The sequence below is a fragment of the Podarcis liolepis genome, assembly GCF_965112155.1.
Source record: "Podarcis liolepis genome assembly, chromosome: 1".
Lineage (NCBI taxonomy): Eukaryota > Metazoa > Chordata > Lepidosauria > Squamata > Lacertidae > Podarcis > Podarcis liolepis.
In genome coordinates, this window is record NC_139554.1 from 2,135,614 (window position 1) to 2,156,880 (window position 21,267).

Sequence of the window (21,267 nt, forward strand, 5' to 3'; positions counted from 1 at the left end):
GGAGGAGAGGACTTGGGGGAGGACTAGAATGATCTTATCCAACACTATCCAATCACAGCAAATGGGGGCGGAGCTAGACTTTGCCTAATGAGGGATGCAAGATTAGCCTAGAATGCTATGACCTCACTCAATGCTCTCCAATCACAGCAACTGGGGGCGGAGCTAGACTTTGCCTAATGAGGGATGCAAGATTAGCTTAGAATGCTATGACCTCACTCAACACTCAACACTGTGATTGGAATCACAGCAAATGGGGGCGGAGCTAGACTTTGTCTAATGAGGGATGCAAGATTAGCTTAGAATGCTATGACCTCACTCAACACTCAACACTGTGATTGGAATCACAGCAAATGGGGGCGGAGCTAGACTTTGTCTAATGAGGGATGCAAGATTAGCCTAGAATGCTATGGCCTCACTCAATGCTCTTCAATCACAGCAACTGGAGGCGGAGCTAGACTTTGCTAATGAGGGATGCAAGATTAGCCTAGAATGCTATGACCTCACTCAACACTCAACACTGTGATTGGAATCACAGCAAATGGGGGCGGAGCTAGACTTTGCCTAATGAGGGATGCAAGATTAGCCTAGAATGCTATGACCTCACTCAACACTCTCCAATCACAGCAAATAGGGGTGGAGCTAGACTTTACTTGATGTTCTGATTCAGAAAACGTTTGGTGGAATTGGCTGGCAATTGCTCCGCTTGTGTTTCTTTTGAATCCTGCCCCCATATATCCCATTCATTCCCATTCTTTTCTTTTTAGTTTGCTGTCTTTGTCTCAGCCTCTCCTCCACCAGTTTTGGTTCTAGTTCCTAGGTAAGGTTTACTTACAGCTGAATTTAGTTTCCTGCAACTTACGATCAGTTCTCTTATTAGAACTGTGTAGTGTTGTGTGTGTGCATGTGTGTTGTGAGTACACTGCACGCAGGCCAGTACTTTTTTATTATATCAGCCAGCCACATCATTATAGTGTTTTTCTGATAATTGTTATAATTCCAGTTGCTAGGCAGCCACCAAGCAAGCAAAACAACGTCCTAGTTTTGTGGCACACAATGTTATTCTCATCATCATCATCACCATCATCATCGTCTAGCCACCCACACTTTGTGTAAAACATTCGCCAGCATTATTATTATTATTATTATTATTATTATTATTATTATTATTCCTGAAGCTGGGGGCCTCTGGGTGGCTGGAGTGTTCAACAAACATAATCACCACTTACCAATACCTTACCTGGAAATAAGCTTTATTGAACATAGTTGTAAAATTATCTCTTTCAGTTGAATGACTGAATCATCGGCACAAACGTTTTTTTTCTACAGATTGTTTTTTAAAATATAAAATCAAGCCTCCTCATTGTTTACCTGTGTCTCTTTGTGCTTTTTTTTTGAAATATTACTGTTTTCAAATATTGAACTTTTATTTTCTTCCTTTTAATATCCGAATTATTTGCATACACGATTCCCCCCTCCCCTTTCCATCCCCAGGGTTCTGAAAGAATGGAGAATATTCATAATAATTATAATAACTCTTGCTTAGGCAAAACTCTTTTTCTTTTTAATGAAGTCAAAAGCTGAGATAATTTAAGGAAAAAATGTCTTCAATTTTTTTTCCCATTACCGACTTGTATAGAAGGGGAAATTTACAGTGTATTGGAAAAATTGGCTGATAATAGGTATGGGATGGAGCCAGGTAACTGGAAATAATTTGTACAGGTTTTATTTTTTCTTTTATTATTATTTTTTTGTAAAAGTGATTTGCTGTCGTTGGTTTTTTTTTCTGTATTTTTTTTCTTAAAATTTTGCTAAAATAATAAAATAATATTTCACAATTTTGCACAAGAGTCTGATGAAAGGGCAGAGGACTTCTCTTCTCCGTGTTTTTGACATGGAACCAGGTCGGCTGGCCTGCATTTTGACGCAAAGAGTCTGTTTGCTTCCCCTCGCCCCGCTGACCTCCCCCTGCTTCCTCAGCTCGCTAAAAGTAAGGACCAATCTGGTTTTGCGCAGAGCTAAGAGTAAGAAAAACTCCGTGTTTGTGTCTCTGTGTGTGTGTTTGTGTGTGTGAACCACCTTCTTTTACAACTCCTCCAGCCAACCTCACATGGTACTCTGCTGAAAAGCAAAGGCTGCCCCCATTTCCCCCAGGATCAAACGGGCACCAATTTCTCACGGGCGCTACGTAGAAAGGCCATGGCTGTCGGGAAGGTCTCTGCCCGCAAGGGGCTTCCAAGTCAATCCATCTCCAGAAGCAGCTCCCTGCTTTTGCTCTTTACCATTCCTCTTCAGCGTTTACGATGGACTTTTTATTGATTGATTATTATTTTTTTGCTCTTTAGGGAAAAAAAGAGAAGTGGTTTTTTGTTTTTGCAAACGTCCCCCGAACCCGCAAGCTTCTCCCCTCCGTGATTCCGTTTCCCCACCCACCCCACGTTTCGTTATTCTTCTTCTCAGGCTTGTTATTGTTGAAGGCACTTGGTTTCCATGGCGTTTTAGAAAAAAAGATGGTAGTTTGGTTTCGTCACTTGGTTCAAACGGATGACTCCGGCCGGGCTTGGGAGGGGAGGGGGCGGAGCGAGGAGGAGGAGGAGGAGGAGCAGGAGGAAGGGGGTCTCGGAGGGTGCGAGGGCCTGGGGGCAGGGGAAGATGGCGTCCGGGCATGGCGTCCGAGTGGCCGCAAGACAACTTTGGACAGACCCGTGTCACCACCGAACGTCCGAATGTTCCCGGAGTTACGTCGATGCATGCAAAGCGAGGAGGCCGCATACCGTGGATCTAGCCTTGCCATGGGGAACTGAAACGAGAATGTCTTCAAGAAGAGCTCGGGTGCCGCTGGGTCCTCCTTCCCGAGGGCAGCGGCGAGGAAAGGGGGCCTGAAAGGGCGGCGTGGGACTCGATGCGGGGGGAAAACCTCATGTGGAAGGGGGAAGAACAGAAGTGCAGGCTCATCTTCTACCCTGTTTCGCAGTGAGGTGTAGGGAGTGGGCTCTCTCCTCCGTTCCCCCTTCTTCCACGCTCTCTCTTTCACGAAATCTCTCCGTTGGCAAGTCATTAGGACCTCCATGGCAACAAGCGAGCTATTCATTTGAAACAAAACAAGCCATGACTTTGTGCTTTGAACAAGGAATTCTATAGCTCTTTGACAGAGTTCTTCCAATGAATGCTGTGTACATGTGTGTATGTGTGTGTGTCTCTCTCTTTCTCTCTCTGGTTTCGTTTGTTCGTCTCTAATTAACCACAAAAGCACCTGAAGGTCTCTCTCCTTCACTTCCACGTGGAAAACTGTGGCGTCCGCAGCCCCTTTGTCGCTCCATCTCTTTTGTCTTTTATAAACTCCCAAGGCTCCCTTTTTTTATATATATTTATATTTTTTTAAATGTTTGATTCTTCTTCTTCATCGTCTTCTTCTTTTTTATTTTTTAAAAAATCGTTTTTGAGTCAGTCAGTGGAGGAATCTTTGGTAGTTTTTGTTTCTATTTTAAAATGTTCTCGTTTCCTCATGCCCACCTCGTCTGCTGTAGCCTCTGCCGGAATAAGGTCACCTCTGATGACTTAAGACAGACATGAGAAGGAAAACGGGGAAAATCCGTATATGTGGCAGAGTCCTGACTGTGCCCGAAGGTATATCTGAAGAGAGAAGGGGAAAGAGAGTTAGCAAGCGTTGGAGTTAGGCAGGCCTCTGAGGATTCAGTGGACGGACAGAGTTCTCCCTTTCCTGTTTCCAGTCTGACAGTTTTTTGCCCTCCCAAAAATCTGATTTCAGACGCATTCCTCCTAGAAAGCACATTTTCCTATGAAACTGTCCTTCCATCACTGCTAGAAGTATAGTCTTTCAGTGCAAAATTTGCTCAATAAATTCATTATCCTCCTCCCCTTTCAACGGTATGAACTGGAGGTTCGGTTGCTAACAGGGGCTCAGGACCTACTTACCCATAGGTGCTAGGGGTGTGGGGCACCCAGGCGCTGGACTCTCAGGGACACCAGGCCAAGTGTCCAGGGCCAAGATTTGGAGTCCGGGGATTGAAGAGCCAGGCCAGCCAACAGCCAACAGCCACTACCGAGTGGAGCAGAGCCCGTCGGAGCGCCGCAGGCGTTTCTGCTGTGGGCGCTGAGGCAGCTGGCCATCTCTGCCCTTCTGAGTGCCTGGGATAGGCGGGCTGTAGAGAGGCCCGCCCAACGCACACATGCTGCTCACACGAGGTGCGCAGCTTCCCTCCCAAGCCTCTGGGGGGGTTTGCTATCCTCTTGCCTGGGAGAGCGTTGCGTGACCCCCGAAAAGTTCAACAACTGCCCCCATAAACTGGGGGTGCTGGGCATTTTTTTGCGCCCCGGCGCCGCATATGCTAAAGACAGCCCTGAGGGGCTTGCACTACATGACCCTCGCAGTCCCTTCCAGCAATTCTATTTTCCAGTTGTGCATCTTGTTCCATAATGCCATTAGCCAGAACTGTATTTTTATCCTCCTTTCTGGCTAGTTCACCCTCATGAGCAACCCACCGCTTCAATTCAGTGTTGGCCTGAATGTCGCGTGGGGTTAATGACAAACGAGCAGCGTCCTCGGCTAAAGGGACAGAGCGGTTAGCCACTTAAATTGCGATTAAGGGGCTGCTTCCCCGTTTGCAAGTCTTCTGTTCCAAAGGAAGCAGTCAGGAGACATTAAGCCTCTTACACATTTCATGCCGTAATACGAGGAGATGTGCATGGGAGAGCGAACCGAAGAAATAGGAGCAATCTGCCGTAGCGTTTTAATGTTCTGATGCTCTGCTGAATTATAGCGCTTTAACCTGCTCAGAGACCTTAGGGTGAAGGGCAGGAAACAAACAAATAAACAAATATTGATCTTCTGCAAACTAAGGCGTAACCCATGGGTTGGCAAACAAAGGCCCAGGGGCCGGATCTGGCCCAATTGCCTTCTGGATCCAGCCCACGGACGGTCTGGGAATCGCCATGTGGATCAGCATGGGGATTCTGTTCATTTGGGCTGCGCCATTTCTCTCCCTCACATGCATCGCAGCGCTGCCTCCTCCCTCCCTCCTCTTGGCGTCTCCTTGCCCTGCCTAGAGGAGGAAGGGGGCCGGGCTGAGCTGGCTGAGTGCCATTTTGAGCAGCCCCTCTCCAGAGCCAGCCCTTTTGCGCCGCTCATCGTCCCTCCGCTGCCACCACCGCCAGCCCCTGCCACTCGCAAGGCCCAGGTAAGCAGCCACCGGGGCTCGTCTGGTGCTGTGGAGAAGGGAGGGGAGAGTCGTGGGGGTGATTTTTTCTCCAAAATATAGTCTGGCCCCCCACAAGGTCTGCGGGACAGTGGACCAGCCCTCTGAGGAAAAAGTTTGCCCAACCCTGTAACCCATTACAATTGACTCAGTGGCAGAGCACATCTAAATAGGGGCTGGATCGGGTGCAAGGGGCAAGTCCCCAAAGGGGGTGCGACACGGAGGGAGTCCACTACAGCACCGGCACAGGGGCGCCCTCATACACCCCAGTCCAGGAGAGTGGGTGGCACAGCCTCTCTCTGCCCTTGGGTCTTGATTCACCCTGGGAAGGGAGGAATGCGACTGGGCGTGCCAGGTGGGGGCAGGACACACAGAGGGGGATCTTCACCCTCCGTGCTCTCCAGCCCCCAATGCCAGCAGGGCACAAGGGGTGCCTCTGCGGGAGTTGCCTAGTTTGTGCCCCCCCATTGTGCGCGGCCCCCATGCCTCCCCCGCTATTCCACTGAATTTACCTGTTCCTTAGTAGTAGCTTATATTTAGAATACGCAACAAGCCCTCCTGTTGATCATGGCTTATTTATTGTGCCTTCCTCTAAGCCCATTTTTTCTTCCCATCCCAGGTAAAAGCATTTATTAATTGCAGTTTCTACTCATTTATTATAGCTCATATATTTTGCTTTGGGGGGGGGGAACGTCAAATTTTTGCCATGTTTATTTTCAGGATCGTCGCTCTTGTCGTTTTACAATATTTTCCAGATCCTCCTGTTCATTCCCAAGGATGTAGTCTAGAAAGGGGATCCTGTGGTTATGCTTAAGGGTTCGAACTTAAACTGGCTACTGATTAGTTTCTGGGCCCAATTCAAAGTGCTGGTTTTGACCTATAAAGCCTTAAACGGCTCAGGACTGCAATACCTCAAGGACCGCCTCTTCCCATATGAACCCACCCGGACCCTGAGATCATCTCCTGAGGCCCTCCTTCGTTTGCCTCCTCCTAGAGAGGTCCAGAGGGTGGCAGCACGAGAACAGGGCCTTCTCTGCAGTGGCTCCCCGTCTGTGGAACGCTCTCCCCAGGGAAGTTCACCTGGCGCCTTAATTATACAGCTTTAGGCGGCAGGCAAAAACATTGCTTTTTAACCAGGCCTTTGGCTGATCTTATTGACATCCAACACCCTTTTAGAATGTGGCACTTTTTTTGGAAGGGTGTTTATTGGGTTATTGCTTTTGGTTTGATTTTATATGTTGTTGTCTTGTTGTGAACCGCCCTGAGACTCCAGGTACAGTGGTACCTGAGGTTAAGAACTTAATTAGTTCCGGAGGTCCATACTTAACCTGAAACTGTTCTTAACCTGAAGCACCACTTTAGCTAATGGGGCCTCCCGCTGCCACCACGCGATTTCTGTTCTTAACCTGAGGTAATATTTCTGGGTTAGCGGAGTCTGTAACCTGAAGCGTATGTAAGCCGAGGTACCACTGTATAGGGTGGTGTATAAGTTGAATAAAAGAAAGAGAGAACGAAAAGAACTTAGATTATTACATTTACACTGGGGCCTGGGAGCAGATTGTGGCTGGGATGCTGCTGCGAGGACGAGGGTGGATCAAAGAGGCACTTACGATTGTTCACATAGTCCTCTTTTGTGCATTCGCCTTCCACAATCGAGATGTCGTCGATGGCAATGTCGCCTTCGATACCCTTGCCACGGATCCCTTCAAAAACAACCTGCAATGAGATCACATGAGATGCACCTGAAAAAGATGATCAGTGCAGCAGGAGCAACAGAAATAGGGGGTCGTGCAGGCAGAGTTGCTTCCAACAGATACAGGGCCAGTTGAATCTCCTAAGGCTACCATATCTCTCCTTTCTGAATGTTCGATAATCTGTTTTAAGAAGGCATCATCCACAGTTCCTTCTGTTTCTTTACATTTCTTTACTATGTACCATATGTGGTGGAAATGCAAAAAGATAAAGGAATTTTGGGACATGATCGACCATGAACTAAATTATTTTAGTTAACCTTCGCCAAAAATCCCGAAGCCTTTCTCCTAGGTATTATAGACGTAGATATACCGAAAGATTTGAGGACGTTATTTATGTATGCAACCACAGCCGTGAGAATACTAGGAGCCCAATGTTGGAAAGGAGACAATATACCGACAAAAATGGAATGGCAGGCAAAACTAATTGAGTACACTGAGATGGCAAGCCTAACAGGGAAAGTTAGGAATCATGACGACCAAACACTGAACACAGACTAGGACAAATACAGACAATACCTAACAAAAATCATGGTAAACATCTGAATTTTTTGGCAGGCCTTGAATGACTCCTGCAAGGTGACATAACCTATGCATATATTGGATAAATATAAACTAGACGTTATTCAATATGCAGTTAATATAGAATTGTAGAGGACCACGTGGAGGGAAGCCTTAATACTTTACTATATACTGTATTTTTCCATCTATAAGACACCCCCATGTATAAGATGTTCCCTATTTGGAGGGACTCAAATTTAAGAAAATGGGGGTATATCTGTGTATAAGACGCCCCCTAATTTTTGACATTATTTTAAAGGAAAAAAACCTAGTCTTATACATGGAAAAATATGGTAATTTAATTTAATTTTCAACATTTAACTATTTTTTCAACTTTTAACTATTCTTTCTTTCTTTTTATGTACATCTCTGATGGAGAATGATAATTGTGATGTATACTAAAAAATCAATTAAAAAAAGAAGAAGAAAAGAAGGCATCATCCAAGTCTTCAGACTGGCTTGGAGCTCAATGACAGACCCCCACAGTAAGTAAACAGTTGTTTCCCACACCTACAGGTTTCTCCCATATGCTCTCAATTTGCCTTCCATGCTCCAGGTCATGGATTTCTTCATAAGTGTACACATCCTTTGCATGCAATGCTACTCCTCCCCCCTTCCTGTTTGGTCTATTCCTTTTGAACAGGTTATACCCCTCGGTTTCTTACATTTCAGTCATGAGTTTTATCCCACCAGGTTTCAGTAATGCCTACCAGGTCATATTTGCCATCCTGAATTAAAAGCTTGGATTCGTCTTGCTTGTTTCCCATACTCTGTGCATTAGTATAGAGACAACTGAAACCACGAGGCAACTGCTGTCTCTGCTCCTCTGGCTCCGAATCAGTGTCTGAGATAAGGGCAAGGAATCAATTTTGCAGCTCCAGGGACACAGCATGGGTCCTGACAGTCCTGGAGAGCCAGTGTGGTGTAGTGGTTAAGAGCGGTAGTCACGTAATCTGGGTAATTCTTCTTCTGCTTCTGTGTGTCATATTCCTCCATCATCTGGATGGGTGATCTTCCTTCTCCCTATGTGCACCCCTCATGTCATCCGGCCTAATAGCTTGAATTGTGGATAGGTGGGGTTCAATGAGAGCCATCTTCAAATATCTCAGGGCTGTTACATGAAAGGTGGAGAAACCTTGTTTTCTCGTGCTCCAAAGGGGAGGACCTGAATCGATGGATTCAAATGATAGGAAAAGGAGATTCCAACTAAACATTAGGGGAAACTTTCTGATGGCAAGAGCTGCTTGCCATGGGATGGAACACCTGGGAAAGTGGTAGACTCTCTTTCCTTGGAGGTTTTTAAACAGAGGTTGGGTGGCTATCTGTCAGAGATTCTTTAGCAGTGATTCCTGCAGTGTGGTGGTTGTACTAGATGTCCCTCAGGGGATCATTCCAACTCTACGATTCTATATTCTTTGTGGTTAATGCATATCTTATGGTGGTTCAGAAAAGGGCTATATCAGACTGTCAGACTGCGAGACGGCAGTGAGATCTCAGAAGGGCCTTTGGGCAAAGACTGGCACTCTTTTCATCTATACAAAACAGCACTCCAGTAATGTTAAATTCTAGTTTATACTAGGAAATGCTCTTGCTATAATTTATCCCTGCCTTAGCTGGTCATTTAGAATCAGGGATTGCTGCAAAGCATTCATAATCCCCTCTTCAGATGAGAAATGCTTCGCTGATGATATGTGGGCCTGGAAAGCATAAAATAAATCTTGGATGCACTTCAGTGTGCGAATTAACCTATAAAAAGCTTTAATTTCTGTGCTGGAGCAACAGCATTTACTGCAGACAGAGATTCACTCTGATTCACACTACTTAAAATTAACTGGGAGGTTTACATCCCTTCCCATTTAGGCTCTGAAATGCAAAATAAAGTTTGGTTGGCCCAGGAGCTGCAAAAAAGAAAGAAAGTAATTTAAAGTTCCAGCTGTGCTGACATTTATTCGGCTTTATTTGTTCAGCGTTTTCACGGCCCTAAATTTGTTTTATGCTGTAAAATAAGAAAAGGAGGGGCAGGGGAACCAGGGAGGCAGGAAACTCCAGGAGCGAATGGACAAGTTGAATGATTCCACTGAAACAGACTCTCGCTAGTCCTGTTCATGGGGAAAGTAAGAAGGACAGGGCATTGGAGTTAGCAATGAGTTGTGCAAAAGCTATTTACATCACAGATGCACCCGGGGTTGGGGGTTTTTCAGTGTGGGGGGGTTATCTTGGGAATGGCAAAGTTCTTGGGGTACACTGCATAGACTAGAACCCCATGGGACACACATTCACTATCTCCCTGCCCTCTCTATACTTGTAAGCAGTTTCCCTCTTGGTCTGAATGTCCCCCTATCAGTATTCATTGTGGTTTTCATTCTGCAAATGACACACAATTGATTATTGCCTCTCCCCTCTGCAATTTGCATTGTGTTTCCTTTGCATTGAAATGAATGGGGTGGACCAGCCTAATAGTTGCACAACTGATGGCGTAATTAATCATGGGAAATAAGGCGACAGGCAAGAGAGCAAGGTGGAAAAGAGCAGGTTTGTCAGAAGCCGAATCGCAGCAGAGTGGAAACAGAGCGGCACGCAGGAAATATGTCTCAGAATAGAAATCAGTGCTGTATTACTGTATATCCCTAGTTGCAATTCAGTTCTAACCATGGCTGCTGAGATGCAAGCCCCACTGAGTTTGAGGTATCTATGAAAAGGCAACATGGCTGTGAGTGCGCCACAGGGACAACTTGAATTTCATGGGATGCCCCTCAAAAGCAGCCAAATCTTCATTTCCTCTGCAACGTGTGAAATCCAGCCTCGTAGCCCTGGCAGGTGCATTAACACAAAAGGATCAATTTTGTTCATCAGCCAAGAGCAAGAAACCAGAACGGATCTATTCAGCCACCTGACCCATTTCAGGAAGCATCTGCCAATCATCTGCAGATGCTCCAGACCTTCAGACCTTTTCAGATGCATATGCAAGAGGGGAGAGAATGCTTTGCCTGGCAATATAAAGTCCAATATTGATGCTTAATCAGCAATGTCATCATATGCAAAAAAAATTAAAAATGCTTTGATCAGCAACCCAAACGAAGAGATGAGCAACACATTATAATAATGGAACTACTGGACGACTGTGAATGTTGGACCTCAATCACCATCTGCCAGTTCAGAAGACTCTGAATTTCATCCATCTTTGGACGTTACATCTAAGACCAGGAGCCTGAGTCTCCTGTGCCCATGACTGTCCCAAAGGAAGACGTGTCATTCCACATTTGAGCTTCAGCACCCAGGAATGTCCTCCTGACTTGGGTGGCTAGTTAGACACAGACAGTGCAACCCCATTACTCAGAAGGAAGCCCCACCAATAGTGAAGCAACTAACTCAGGAGAAGATAAGGAGGGTCCTGAAGAAGGATTGGGCCAAAGGGAGCCCATCTAGTCTGCAGCCTGCTCTCACAGGGGCCAAGCAGGTGTCCATGGGAAGCCTGCCAGAAGGACCTGAGTGAAAGATCACTCCTCCATGCTTTATTCCCAGCAATTGGTATTCAGAGCTCCCTGGCAAGTGGTAGGCTTGTAGCAGACGGCTATGGGGATTTACTAATATGATGGCCATCTGTCAGGGTTGCTTGAGCTGAGATTCCTGCATTGCAGGGGGTTGGACTAGATGACCCCTGGGGACCCTTCCAAATCTATAGTTCTATGATATGTGATTCCTGCATTGCAGGGGGAGTTGCTGGATTAGATGACCTGCAGGTCCCTTCCAACTCCTCAGTCCTATGATTCTAGAGGACCTTTCGTCCAAGGTTCTCAGGGCAGATTACATTCAAGTCAATAATCTCACGGGCTGCTTTGGCGATAATTAGATTGGAGCTTTGGTTTGTTAAATTGGAGGAAAGAACTGGACACTTGCAGAATATCAGTGGGATCCCGTGTCTCTAGCACAGGGGTCCCTAAACTGAGGCCTGTGGGCCGGATAAAGCCCGAGGGACTTGTTTATCAGGCCCGCAGAGACCCCCACCACCCGCTGCCCGCTCTTACCGGCGCTGCGCTGCACGGCTGCCCACTTCCGGGTCAGAGGAGCACCGGAAATAGCTTGTGTGCATGTGCAAGCGTTGTACGCATGCGCAAGCATTATTTCCGGTCACATCCAGGTCAGAGGAGGCCCGTGCACATGCACACAAGCAATTTCCAGTGCTCCTCCGACCAGGAAGTGCACCGGAAATAGTGTGTGCGCACGCGTATGGGCATGCGCTCCCCCACCCTCCAGCCCGTCGTGCGATCAGTGCTGGAGACACTGGCCCGAGGCGCGGTAAGTTTGCTGACCCCCGTTCTAGCACTTGCAATATGAGACATCCAAAGCTCATTGTAGTTATGGATGACGATTCCTGCCTGGAGATTTTTCTCTTTTGTTCCACCCTGTTTTGGATCCTGCCCCCCAAACCCCCAAAAACTTCAAAACACCAAAAGCGATTTATGAGCTTTTTGCTGGCAGTGTGCTTGCTCCCAGGAGTGCACATTCATGCATAACAGATTTTTTTAAAAAAAATATGTTAGAGGAACCTCCTTGCTGCTATGAACTGCTGCTATGTTTTTCTTTGTAGTATAATTGTGATCGTTTTTATTGCGTTTCGTATAATTTTTGTTGGGATTGAGTGGAATTGTGCAAACCTTAGGCACATTGCTTGTGCTTTGTGCACGACAGGTCGGTTTTTATAAAGCAGGAAGCCAAGAAAACGTGGGTTGAATGTGAGACTACGGCTCATTGTCCCTCCTTTCCTCCTCCTCTAAGACAACCATCTTACCTGAAACGAAGTGTTTGGGTGTATATTCACTCGGGCCTGAGACCAATGCTGCCCTTTGTTGCCGCTCGATGACCAGAAGGGGTTTTCTATGGAAGCCTGGTTCTTTAACCGCAGGTAGACATTCAAGGTTCCTTTGGGGGGGAAGCAAACACACACAGCAGAAGGCAAAGGTTAGGAGGTTGTGAGATGTTGGGTGATGGGATGCCGCAAGAGAAACCTGAAATGGGCCGCTGAGCCAGAGCTCTTGAATCACAGACTCGCAGAATCACAGATGGGACCCCCAGAGGCATCTAGTCCAACCCTATGCAATGCAGGAATCTCAACACACAGTTCTCCTCATCCAATCTGAAACCACACCACACCCTGCTTAGCTTCGCAAATGCATCAGCAGCAATTTGAAGACATGTAAGAAGACGCCTGCTTCTTGGGAGAAAAGCAATGACAAATCTAGACAGCATCTTAAAAAGAAGACATCACCTTGCCGACAAAGGTCCGTATAGTTAAAGCTATGGTTTTCCCAGTAGTGATGTATGGAAGTGAGAGCTGGACCATCAAGAAGGCTGATCGCCGAAGAATGGATGCTTTTGAATTCTGGTGCTGGAGGAGACTCTGGAGAGTCCCATGGACTGCAAGAAGATCCAACCTTTCCATTCTGAAGGAAATCAGCCCTGAGTGCTCACTGGAAGGACAGATCCTGAAGCTGAGGCTCCAAGACTTTGGCCACCTCCTGAGAAGAGAAGACTCCCTGGAAAAGACCGTGATGTTGGGAAAGATGGAGGGCACAAGGAGAAGGGGACGACAGAGGACGAGATGGTTGGACAGTGTTCTCAAAGCTACCAGCATGAGTCTGACCAAACTGCGGGAGGCAGTGGAAGACAGGAGTGCCTGGCGTGCTCTGGTCCAGGGAGTCACGAAGAGTCAGACACGACTAAACAACTAAACAACAACAACAGCACCTGCCTTATTCAGACCTCAAACCTCCCAAGGGCACTTGGTGAAGGCCTCAGAAGCTTGTTCCAACTGACTTGGTGACTTTGCGGAAGAGTAACCCCAGAGAAGTTTGAAAGGAGCTTATCCCCCAAACTCGTGTCTGCCCGGCGAGGCCTTTCATTCCCGCTCTAATAAGGAGCAGAGCTTTCATGCATATGGATGTTGCCAGGCAGCCCCGTTTGATCTCCTCCGCAAAGAGCTTAAGAAGGTTTTAAGACGCTGGGGCGCTCGGACAAATGGCGCTCGAGATGCTCAGGCTCCCAAACCTTTCCCCCAGACACAGGGGGGAACCTTTTGTACGGCAGATGTCGATTCATCTCAGCAAGCTCCCTGCCCTCTTCCAGATCCATTACCCTAATTTAACAGTCTCCAAAATCCCTTGGAACAGATTCCGGCTGGAAGATTTTCGATGACGAATAATCCCAGGCAGCGATGAAAGACGGAGGCAGTCAGTCGGCCAAGACTTGCAATGTGGGCACTGGTGGAAGGAATCCACAGCCAGACCTGTGGCTTCATGTCCCAGAAAGAGGTGCAGGGAGTCCTTTTCAGGCCCAAGGGCCATATTCGTATCTGGGTGACCTTCTGAAGGCCACCTGCTACTTGTGCCCAGCAGGGCCAGAGGCTGGATCTGGTTTGGAGACTCCAGCTGGTGCAGAATGTTGATGGGTTGCTGATGAACACAGCACACCGTGGTTAAAACAGCTGCACCAGTTGCACATCCAGTACAGACCTGGGTTCAAAGTCCTTGGATTAATTCCCAAAGCCCAGAACAATTTATGTCCGGGGTCTCTCAGGGATCGACTGAACCCTTCAATCCCAACTCGATCTCTGAGATCATCTGCACGAGTTTTGTTGGTCATTCCCTGAGATGGAGAGGCTCACTTGGTAGCAATAAGAAACTAGTCCAGTCCTGTGGAACTCCCTGCCACTGTGCCTTCTGTGCCAGCTTTTATAAGCCTGCTGAAAACCTTTCTATTTTGCCAGGTAGTTATGAATACAACCTTCACTCAGTAGTTGACTGATGCCAGATTTTAACTCTTTATATGGTTTCTATTGTATTTTTGTTGTAAACATCTTTGATATATGCACATCTATTTAATGATACAGCAGTACAGATTTTTTTATATAAATAAAATAACATAAAATAAATCTGCACAACTTCCTTTCAACTCTACGCTTCTGTGATCCTATGATCTAACGGCTGAGATGTAATGGGATGTCTGGGAACATTAAGAATAAGGGCTGGCCGTGGTGAGAGACAATGGACCTCCCTGGGGCATTTGGCTAAGCCAGAGCTCTCTTCCACCAACTTCTCCACGTCTGAATTCTCTCCGGAGGTCAAGCAAGAGATGTTGAAAAGGGCAAGGCCAGTAGCAATGTTTGCTAAGCAGTCTCAGCTCATCCCCAAAGACCAGGCGCTGGAGATGAAGGACAGAATAAAGGTCAAAGGTAGGGGAGAAGAGGAGAGGAGGAGAGGAAACTTCCCTGCCCAGAGAACATTCAACATCAATCGGAAGATCTGGGCAAACGTATCTCGTGACAGATGTGAAATTAACATGAGTGGCGGAATCAGCTCACCTATGTGTTATTTAACTTATATGCAGAATTCATCATGCAAAAGGCTGTACTGGATGAATCCCAAACTGGAATTAAGATTGCCGGAAGAAATATCAACAACATCAGATATGCAAATGACACAATTTTGATGGCAGAAAGTGAGGAGGAATTAAAGAACCTTTTATTGAGGGTGAAAGAGGAAAGCGCAAAATATGGTCTGAAGCTCAACATCAAAAAAACGAAGATCATGGCCACTGGGCCCATCACCTCCTGGCAAATAGAAGGGGAAGAAATGGAGACAGTGAGAGATTTTACTTTCTTGGGCTCCATGATCACTGCAGATGGTGACAGAAGCCACGAAATTAAAAGACGCCTGCTTCTTGGGAGAAAAGCAATGACAAACCTAGACAGCATCTTAAAAAGCAGAGACATCATCTTTCCAACAAAGGTCCATATAGTTAAAGCTATGGTTTTCCCAGTAGTGATGTATGGAAGTGAGAGCTGGACCATCAAGAAGGCTGGTCGCTGAAGAATGGATGCTTTTGAATTCTGGTGCTGGAGGAGACTCTTGAGACTCCCATGGACTGCAAGAAGATCAAACCTATCCATTCTGAAGGAAATCAGCCCTGAGTGCTCACTGGAAGGACAGATCCTGAAGCTGAGGCTCCAAGACTTTGGCCACCTCATGAGAAGACTCCCTGGAAAAGACCCTGATGTTGGGAAAGATGGAGGGCACAAGGAGAAGGGGACGATAGAGGATGAGATGGTTGAACAGTGTTCTCGAAGCTACCAGCATGAGTTTGACCAAACTGCGGGAGGCAGTGGAAGGCAGGAGTGCCTGGCGTGCTCTGGTCCAGGGGGTCACGAAGAGTCGGACACGACTAAACGACTAAACAACAATACAATCTCGGGACAGCAGTGAAATTAACACGAGCGGCAGAATCAGCTCACCTATGTGTTGTCCGTACATGTTGTAATAGAAGCTGAAGCAGTATGCCGTGTTGGTGGATCCGTAGGGGTTTTTGGGGGGGATGCTGAAAAGAGGACTGGTCAGTCTGGCCCGGTCTCCTTCCTTCCTGGGACTGGAGGCTTCAATGTACATGAAGAACCCTGCAAAGAGGAAATAGCAAGGTCAAGAGGCAAGATGACAGAAGCCAACCGAACCCATGAAAGGAGCTTCTCCTTCTGCCCAGGCTGTAGACCATAATAATAATAATATTTTTTTTATTTATACCCCACCCTCCCCAGCCAAGACCGGGCTCAGGGCAGCTAACAACCAATAATAAAAACAAGTTGATTAAAATACAATTTAAAAAGTTTAAATTCCAACATTAAAACATTAGGATGCAGCCTCTTCACAGGAGGAGAAAGGAAAAAGAAAGAGGGGGAGGGAATCAAACTGATTCTAAGCCAAAGGCCAGGTGGAACAACTCTGTCTTACAGGCCCTGTGGAAAGAAGTCAGATCCCGCAGGGCCCTGGTCTCATGAGGCAGAGCGTTCCACCAGGCCGGGGCCAGTGTTGAAAAGGCCCTGCTCTGGTTGAGGCTGACTTAATTAGGGCCCGGGACCTCTAGGGTGTTGCTATATATGGACCTTAAGGTCCTCCGTGGGGCATACCAGGAGAGGCGGTCCTGTAGGTACGAGGGTCCTTGGCCGTGAATGATTTTAAAGGTCAAAACCAGCACCTTGAACCTGACCCTGTACTCCACCGGGAGCCAGTGCAGCTGGAAAAGCACCGGGTGAATATGCTCCCATGGCAGAGACCCCGTGAGGAGCCTCGCTGCAGCATTCTGCACCCGCTGGAGTTTCTGGGACAGCTTCAAGGGCAGCCCCGCGTAGAGCGAATTACAGTAGTCAAGCCTGGAGGTGACCGTTGCGTGGATCATAAGCAGGTAAATCAGCGGTTCCCAAACTTTTTGGGGGGCCACCGCCCTCTTGCTTCCATAAAGTCACCCCAGCGCCCCCCTTCCCTATAAAAAGCATTATTCAGAATAGCTCTTTGCATGACCCACAAAGGAAGCTGGCAATGCAATGGAATTCAAAACGGCAGCAATTAATTGCACATACATTCAAAATCCAGTTGAAACTATTCAGTTTAATTCAGGCTTTCTCAAACTTGGGTCTCCAGCTGCTTTTGGACTACAATTCCCATCATCCCTGACCACTAGTCCTGTTAGCTAGGCATGATGGGAGTTGTGGTCCAAAAACAGCTGGAGACCCAAGTTTGGGAAACTCTGGTTGAATTGATCTAACAAAACTGATGAATTTGATCCAATGTTACCAGCTTTCCAAGGCCTGAAAGAGACTCCATCAGGCAAGGCCTCCTTCCCCACCCTCCAGTCTCTGCTTCTCAATTTGTATTGTATTATTTTATGCACTGTGGCTGGCTGTTGTTTTATTGATTGTAGTTTTGAAATTATTTATTGTAATTTATTTATTTATTGTAATTTATTTATTTATAGTGGGTTTCTCCTTAATTTTTATATGCTGATATTATTATTCTGCACTATTCTAATGATTGTTGAATGTTGCTTTATTTGATGTAGGCTGCTTATTTTAAAGCTATGTTTTATTATCACATTTTTTGTATCGCATTAGATTGTTATAAGGTGCACATTCTTCGTTTCTTCAGCTTGCAAACCACCTTGAGTATTGTAAGATAGAAAGGCGGTATACAAATTAAAAGTGATGATGATGATTTAGCAAGGGTCTTAGAGGCCACATTTAACAACTACAGTGGTACCTGAGGTTACATACGCTTCAGGTTACAGACTCCGCTAACCCAGAAATAGTGCTTCAGGTTAAGAACTTTGCTTCAGGATGAGAACAGAAATCGTGCTCCAGCGGTGCGGCAGCAGCGGGAGGCCCCATCAGCTAAAGTGGTACTTCAGGTTAAGAACAGTTTCAGGTTAAGAATCATAGAATCATAGAGTTGGAAGAGACCACAAGGGCCATCGAGTCCAACCCCCTGCCAAGCAGGAAACACCATCAGAGCACTCCTGACATATGGTTGTCAAGCCTCTGCTTAAAGACCTCCAAAGCAGGAGACTCCACCACATTCCTTGGCAGCAAATTCCACTGTCCAACAGCTCTTACTGTCAGGAAGTTCTTCCTAATGTTTAGGTGGAATCTTCTTTCTTGTAGTTTGGATCCATTGCTCCGTGTCCGCTTCTCTGGAGCAGCAGAAAACAACATTTCTCCCTCCTCTATGTGACATCCTTTTATATATTTGAACATGGCTATCATATCACCCCTTAACCTCCTCTTCTCCAGGCTAAACATGCCAGGTTACGAACGGACCTCCAGAACGAATTAAGTACTTAACCTGAGGTACCACTGTATGTCAATTTTCGATAAATTCTTAACATGATGGGTGAGCATGAAATGACGCCAGATTCCCAATGTCTAGTTTAGAGTCACTTAGCAGGAGTTTTAAATTGCCACTTCCAGGGTCCCCCTGTTGCCCCCTCACCTCTCAGGTCCCAAAGGCCAATGGCAACTTCCTATGAATGTGCAATCAGGACATATTAGACTTAAAAGTTTCTGGCTCAAATGGTAGCATCCTTCCCAGAGATGTCCAGCACATAAGATAACCTCAAGGTTAGATTACTGCAATATGTTATATGTAGGGCTGCCCCTGAAGGCGGTTCGGAAACTTCAGCTGGTGCAGAATTCAATGGCCAGGTTGGTCACCAGAGCAAGACGGTTTGAGGCCCCTCTTCATTTCCCTCCTCCTTGAGAGGTCCGGAGGGTGGCAACATGAGAACGGGGCCTTCTCTGCAGTGGCTCCCTCTCTGTGCAATGCTCTCCCCAGGGAAGTTCGCCTGGCGCCTTCATTATACACCTTTAGGCGCCAGGCAAAAATGTTCCTTTTTAACCAGGCCTTTGGTTGATCTTATTGACATCCAACACTCTTTTAGAATGTGGCACTTTTTTGGGAAGGGTGTTTATTGGGTTATTGATTTTGTTTTGATTTTATATGTTGTTGTCTTGTTGTGAACCACCCTGAGACCTCCAGGTATATGGCGGTATAGAAATAAAATAAAATAAATAAAATAAAATAAAATAAAATAAAGATGCTCAAGGGACACATTCCCTTGGTGTCTCTCCCAACAGAGTTCATCACCCAGGGTACCCAAGACATTATAAATGGAAGAGTGAAGGAGTTCTTGTGTTTGGTCAAAAGCCAACCTGAGCTTTAGGCCAAGATATGAACTTTACCTTCCTTGGATCCTGACCGGTCAGCGCTGGGCCCTGTGTTCGGGGTGTACTTGGTGTCCCGGAGGATAATGTTTTGCCTCGTCCAGTCAAAGTTGTCCTTCTCGTCTTGGGTGAACAAACAAATGTTGCCGTCTTCAAAGCCGCAGTGGAATTCTCCTGCCAATAGACGGACACCGCATTCGCATGAAAAAAAGAGGATTTCAACAACCGTGTAGCGTTTGGAGCTCATCTTCTCAAGAAGGCTGAATGTGGACAACCCTGAGACAAGGCTCCACTTTGGACCTTAGCCCTGGCAACCTCTAGGAGAAGACAGCCTGGGAGGTCAAGCAAAGCCTTTGCCTGCATGCAGGAACACAGAGAACAGGCATGCCCAGCTCCCAAGAGACTGCGATCTACTCCCACTATAAAAAAAATGGCATTAGATTGACCAAAGTTGTTGAGCTTTCCAACAATTGATTGTTGTTGGGCAATCAATCTGGTTCATAAAGTCGACCAGGATCGACCAGGGGCACCCAGCGATCAACTGGTAGATCGCAATCAACCGGTTGGACATGCCTGATGTAGAAGATTTCTTGGTGGGGGCAGGAAGGAGCAGCGGTGGAAGGAAGTGGGGCATGGGGTGGAGGTTGTAAAGCAGAGCAGAACATCCCTAGGTAGGTTTAGCTGAAAATTCGTCCGAATAATAATAATAATAATAATAATAATAATAATAATAATTTATTATTTATACCCCACCCATCTGGCTGGGCTTCCCCAGCCACTCTGGGCGGCTTCCAAAAGAATATTAAAATACTATAATACATCAAACATTAAAAGCTTCCCGAAACAGGGCTGCCTTCAGATGTCTTCTAAAAGCCTGGTAGTTGTTGTTCTCTTTGACATCTGGTGGGAGGGCGTTCCACAGGGAAGGCGCCACTACCGAGAAGGCCCTCTGCCTGGTTCCCTGTAACTTGGCTTCTCGCAATGAGGGAACCGCCAGAAGGCCCTCGGTGCTGGACCTCAGTGTCCAGGCAGAACGATGGGGGTGGAGACGCTCCTTCAGATATACTGGACCAAGGCCATTTAGGGCTTCAAAGGTCAGCGCCAACACTTTGAATTGTGCTCATAACTGTACTGGGAGCCAATGTAGGTCTTTCAAGACCGGTGTTATGTGGTCTCTGCGGCCGCTCCCATTCAGCAGTCTAGCTGCCGCATTCTGGATTAGTTGTAGTTTCCGAGTCACCTTCAAAGGTAGCCCCACATAGAGCGCATTGCAGTAGTCCAAGCGGGAGATAACCAGAGCATGCACCACTTTGGCGAGACCGTCTGTGGGCAGGGAGGGTCTCAGCCTGCGTACCAGATGGAGCTGGTAAACAGCTGCCCTGGATACAGATTTGACCTGTGCCTCCATGGACAGCTGTGAGTCCAAAATGACTCCCAATTCAATGGGACTTCTGAGAAAACCTGCCTGGGATGGGGCTGCAAAACCCGTCGAATGCAGGAGGAGTTACAGCTAGGTAAACATGCATGGGATCAGGCTGTAGGTTGCACCGAACTCTATAGTAGTGCTTTTAAAAGCTGAGACTGCACCTAGGATCCTAGGGAGTGGGCTGGCTCTGCTTCTCTTCCCTTGCCCTCAAAATACCCCCAGGGCAGAAGGAGGAGAGTGAGATTGTTCCATGAGGCAAGCACAAATCTTTGCATTTATGGAGGGATCTCCTTAGTGCTATGTCACATTCCTCCTTGCATCAATAAATAGCAGGCTCATAGCCAGCATTGTTTGGGAATAATAATAATGATAATAATAATAATAATAATAATAATAATAATAATAATAATAATAATAATAATAATAATAATAATAATATTTATACCCCGCCCATCTGGCTGGGTTTCCCAGAATATCTGGGCGGCTTCCAACAGAATATTAAAATACAATATTTTAGAGAGGTTCCGTTCAGCATCTAACTGTATCCCAACATGGACGAAAACCTGTTCCCATGATCTCAAGAACCATCATGCAAAATTTGGTTAAAATCAGTGCTGCTTTGAAAAGTTCGGTCTGCCATCTTGATTCAAAATGGCACCCAACCACATCCCAACATAGGCAAAAAGCTGCTCCCTTGATCTAAGGAGGCAACCATGCAAAATTGGGTCATGACATCTGAAGAGGTGTCCAAATTGCTTAGCAAACAGAGAAGCAAGC

At 46.5% G+C, this 21,267-nt stretch overlaps 1 protein-coding gene across 2 annotated transcripts in view; it reads right to left on the reverse strand.

Moving 5' to 3' along the window:
• Positions 1-1,539: 1,539 nt before the first annotated feature.
• Positions 1,540-21,267, reverse strand: part of MDGA2 (MAM domain containing glycosylphosphatidylinositol anchor 2) — a 409,007-nt gene continuing 389,279 nt past the window's right edge. For both annotated transcript variants that reach the window (XM_083514663.1, XM_083514662.1), the window contains exons 13-17: positions 19,083-19,238; positions 15,813-15,971; positions 12,315-12,445; positions 6,824-6,929; positions 1,540-3,630 (exon numbers count right to left, since the gene is read on the reverse strand). In XM_083514663.1, coding sequence (XP_083370789.1) covers positions 3,542-3,630; positions 6,824-6,929; positions 12,315-12,445; positions 15,813-15,971; positions 19,083-19,238 — 641 coding nt within the window. In that variant the 3' untranslated portion in view covers positions 1,540-3,541. The remainder of the gene's footprint in view (positions 3,631-6,823; positions 6,930-12,314; positions 12,446-15,812; positions 15,972-19,082; positions 19,239-21,267) is intronic.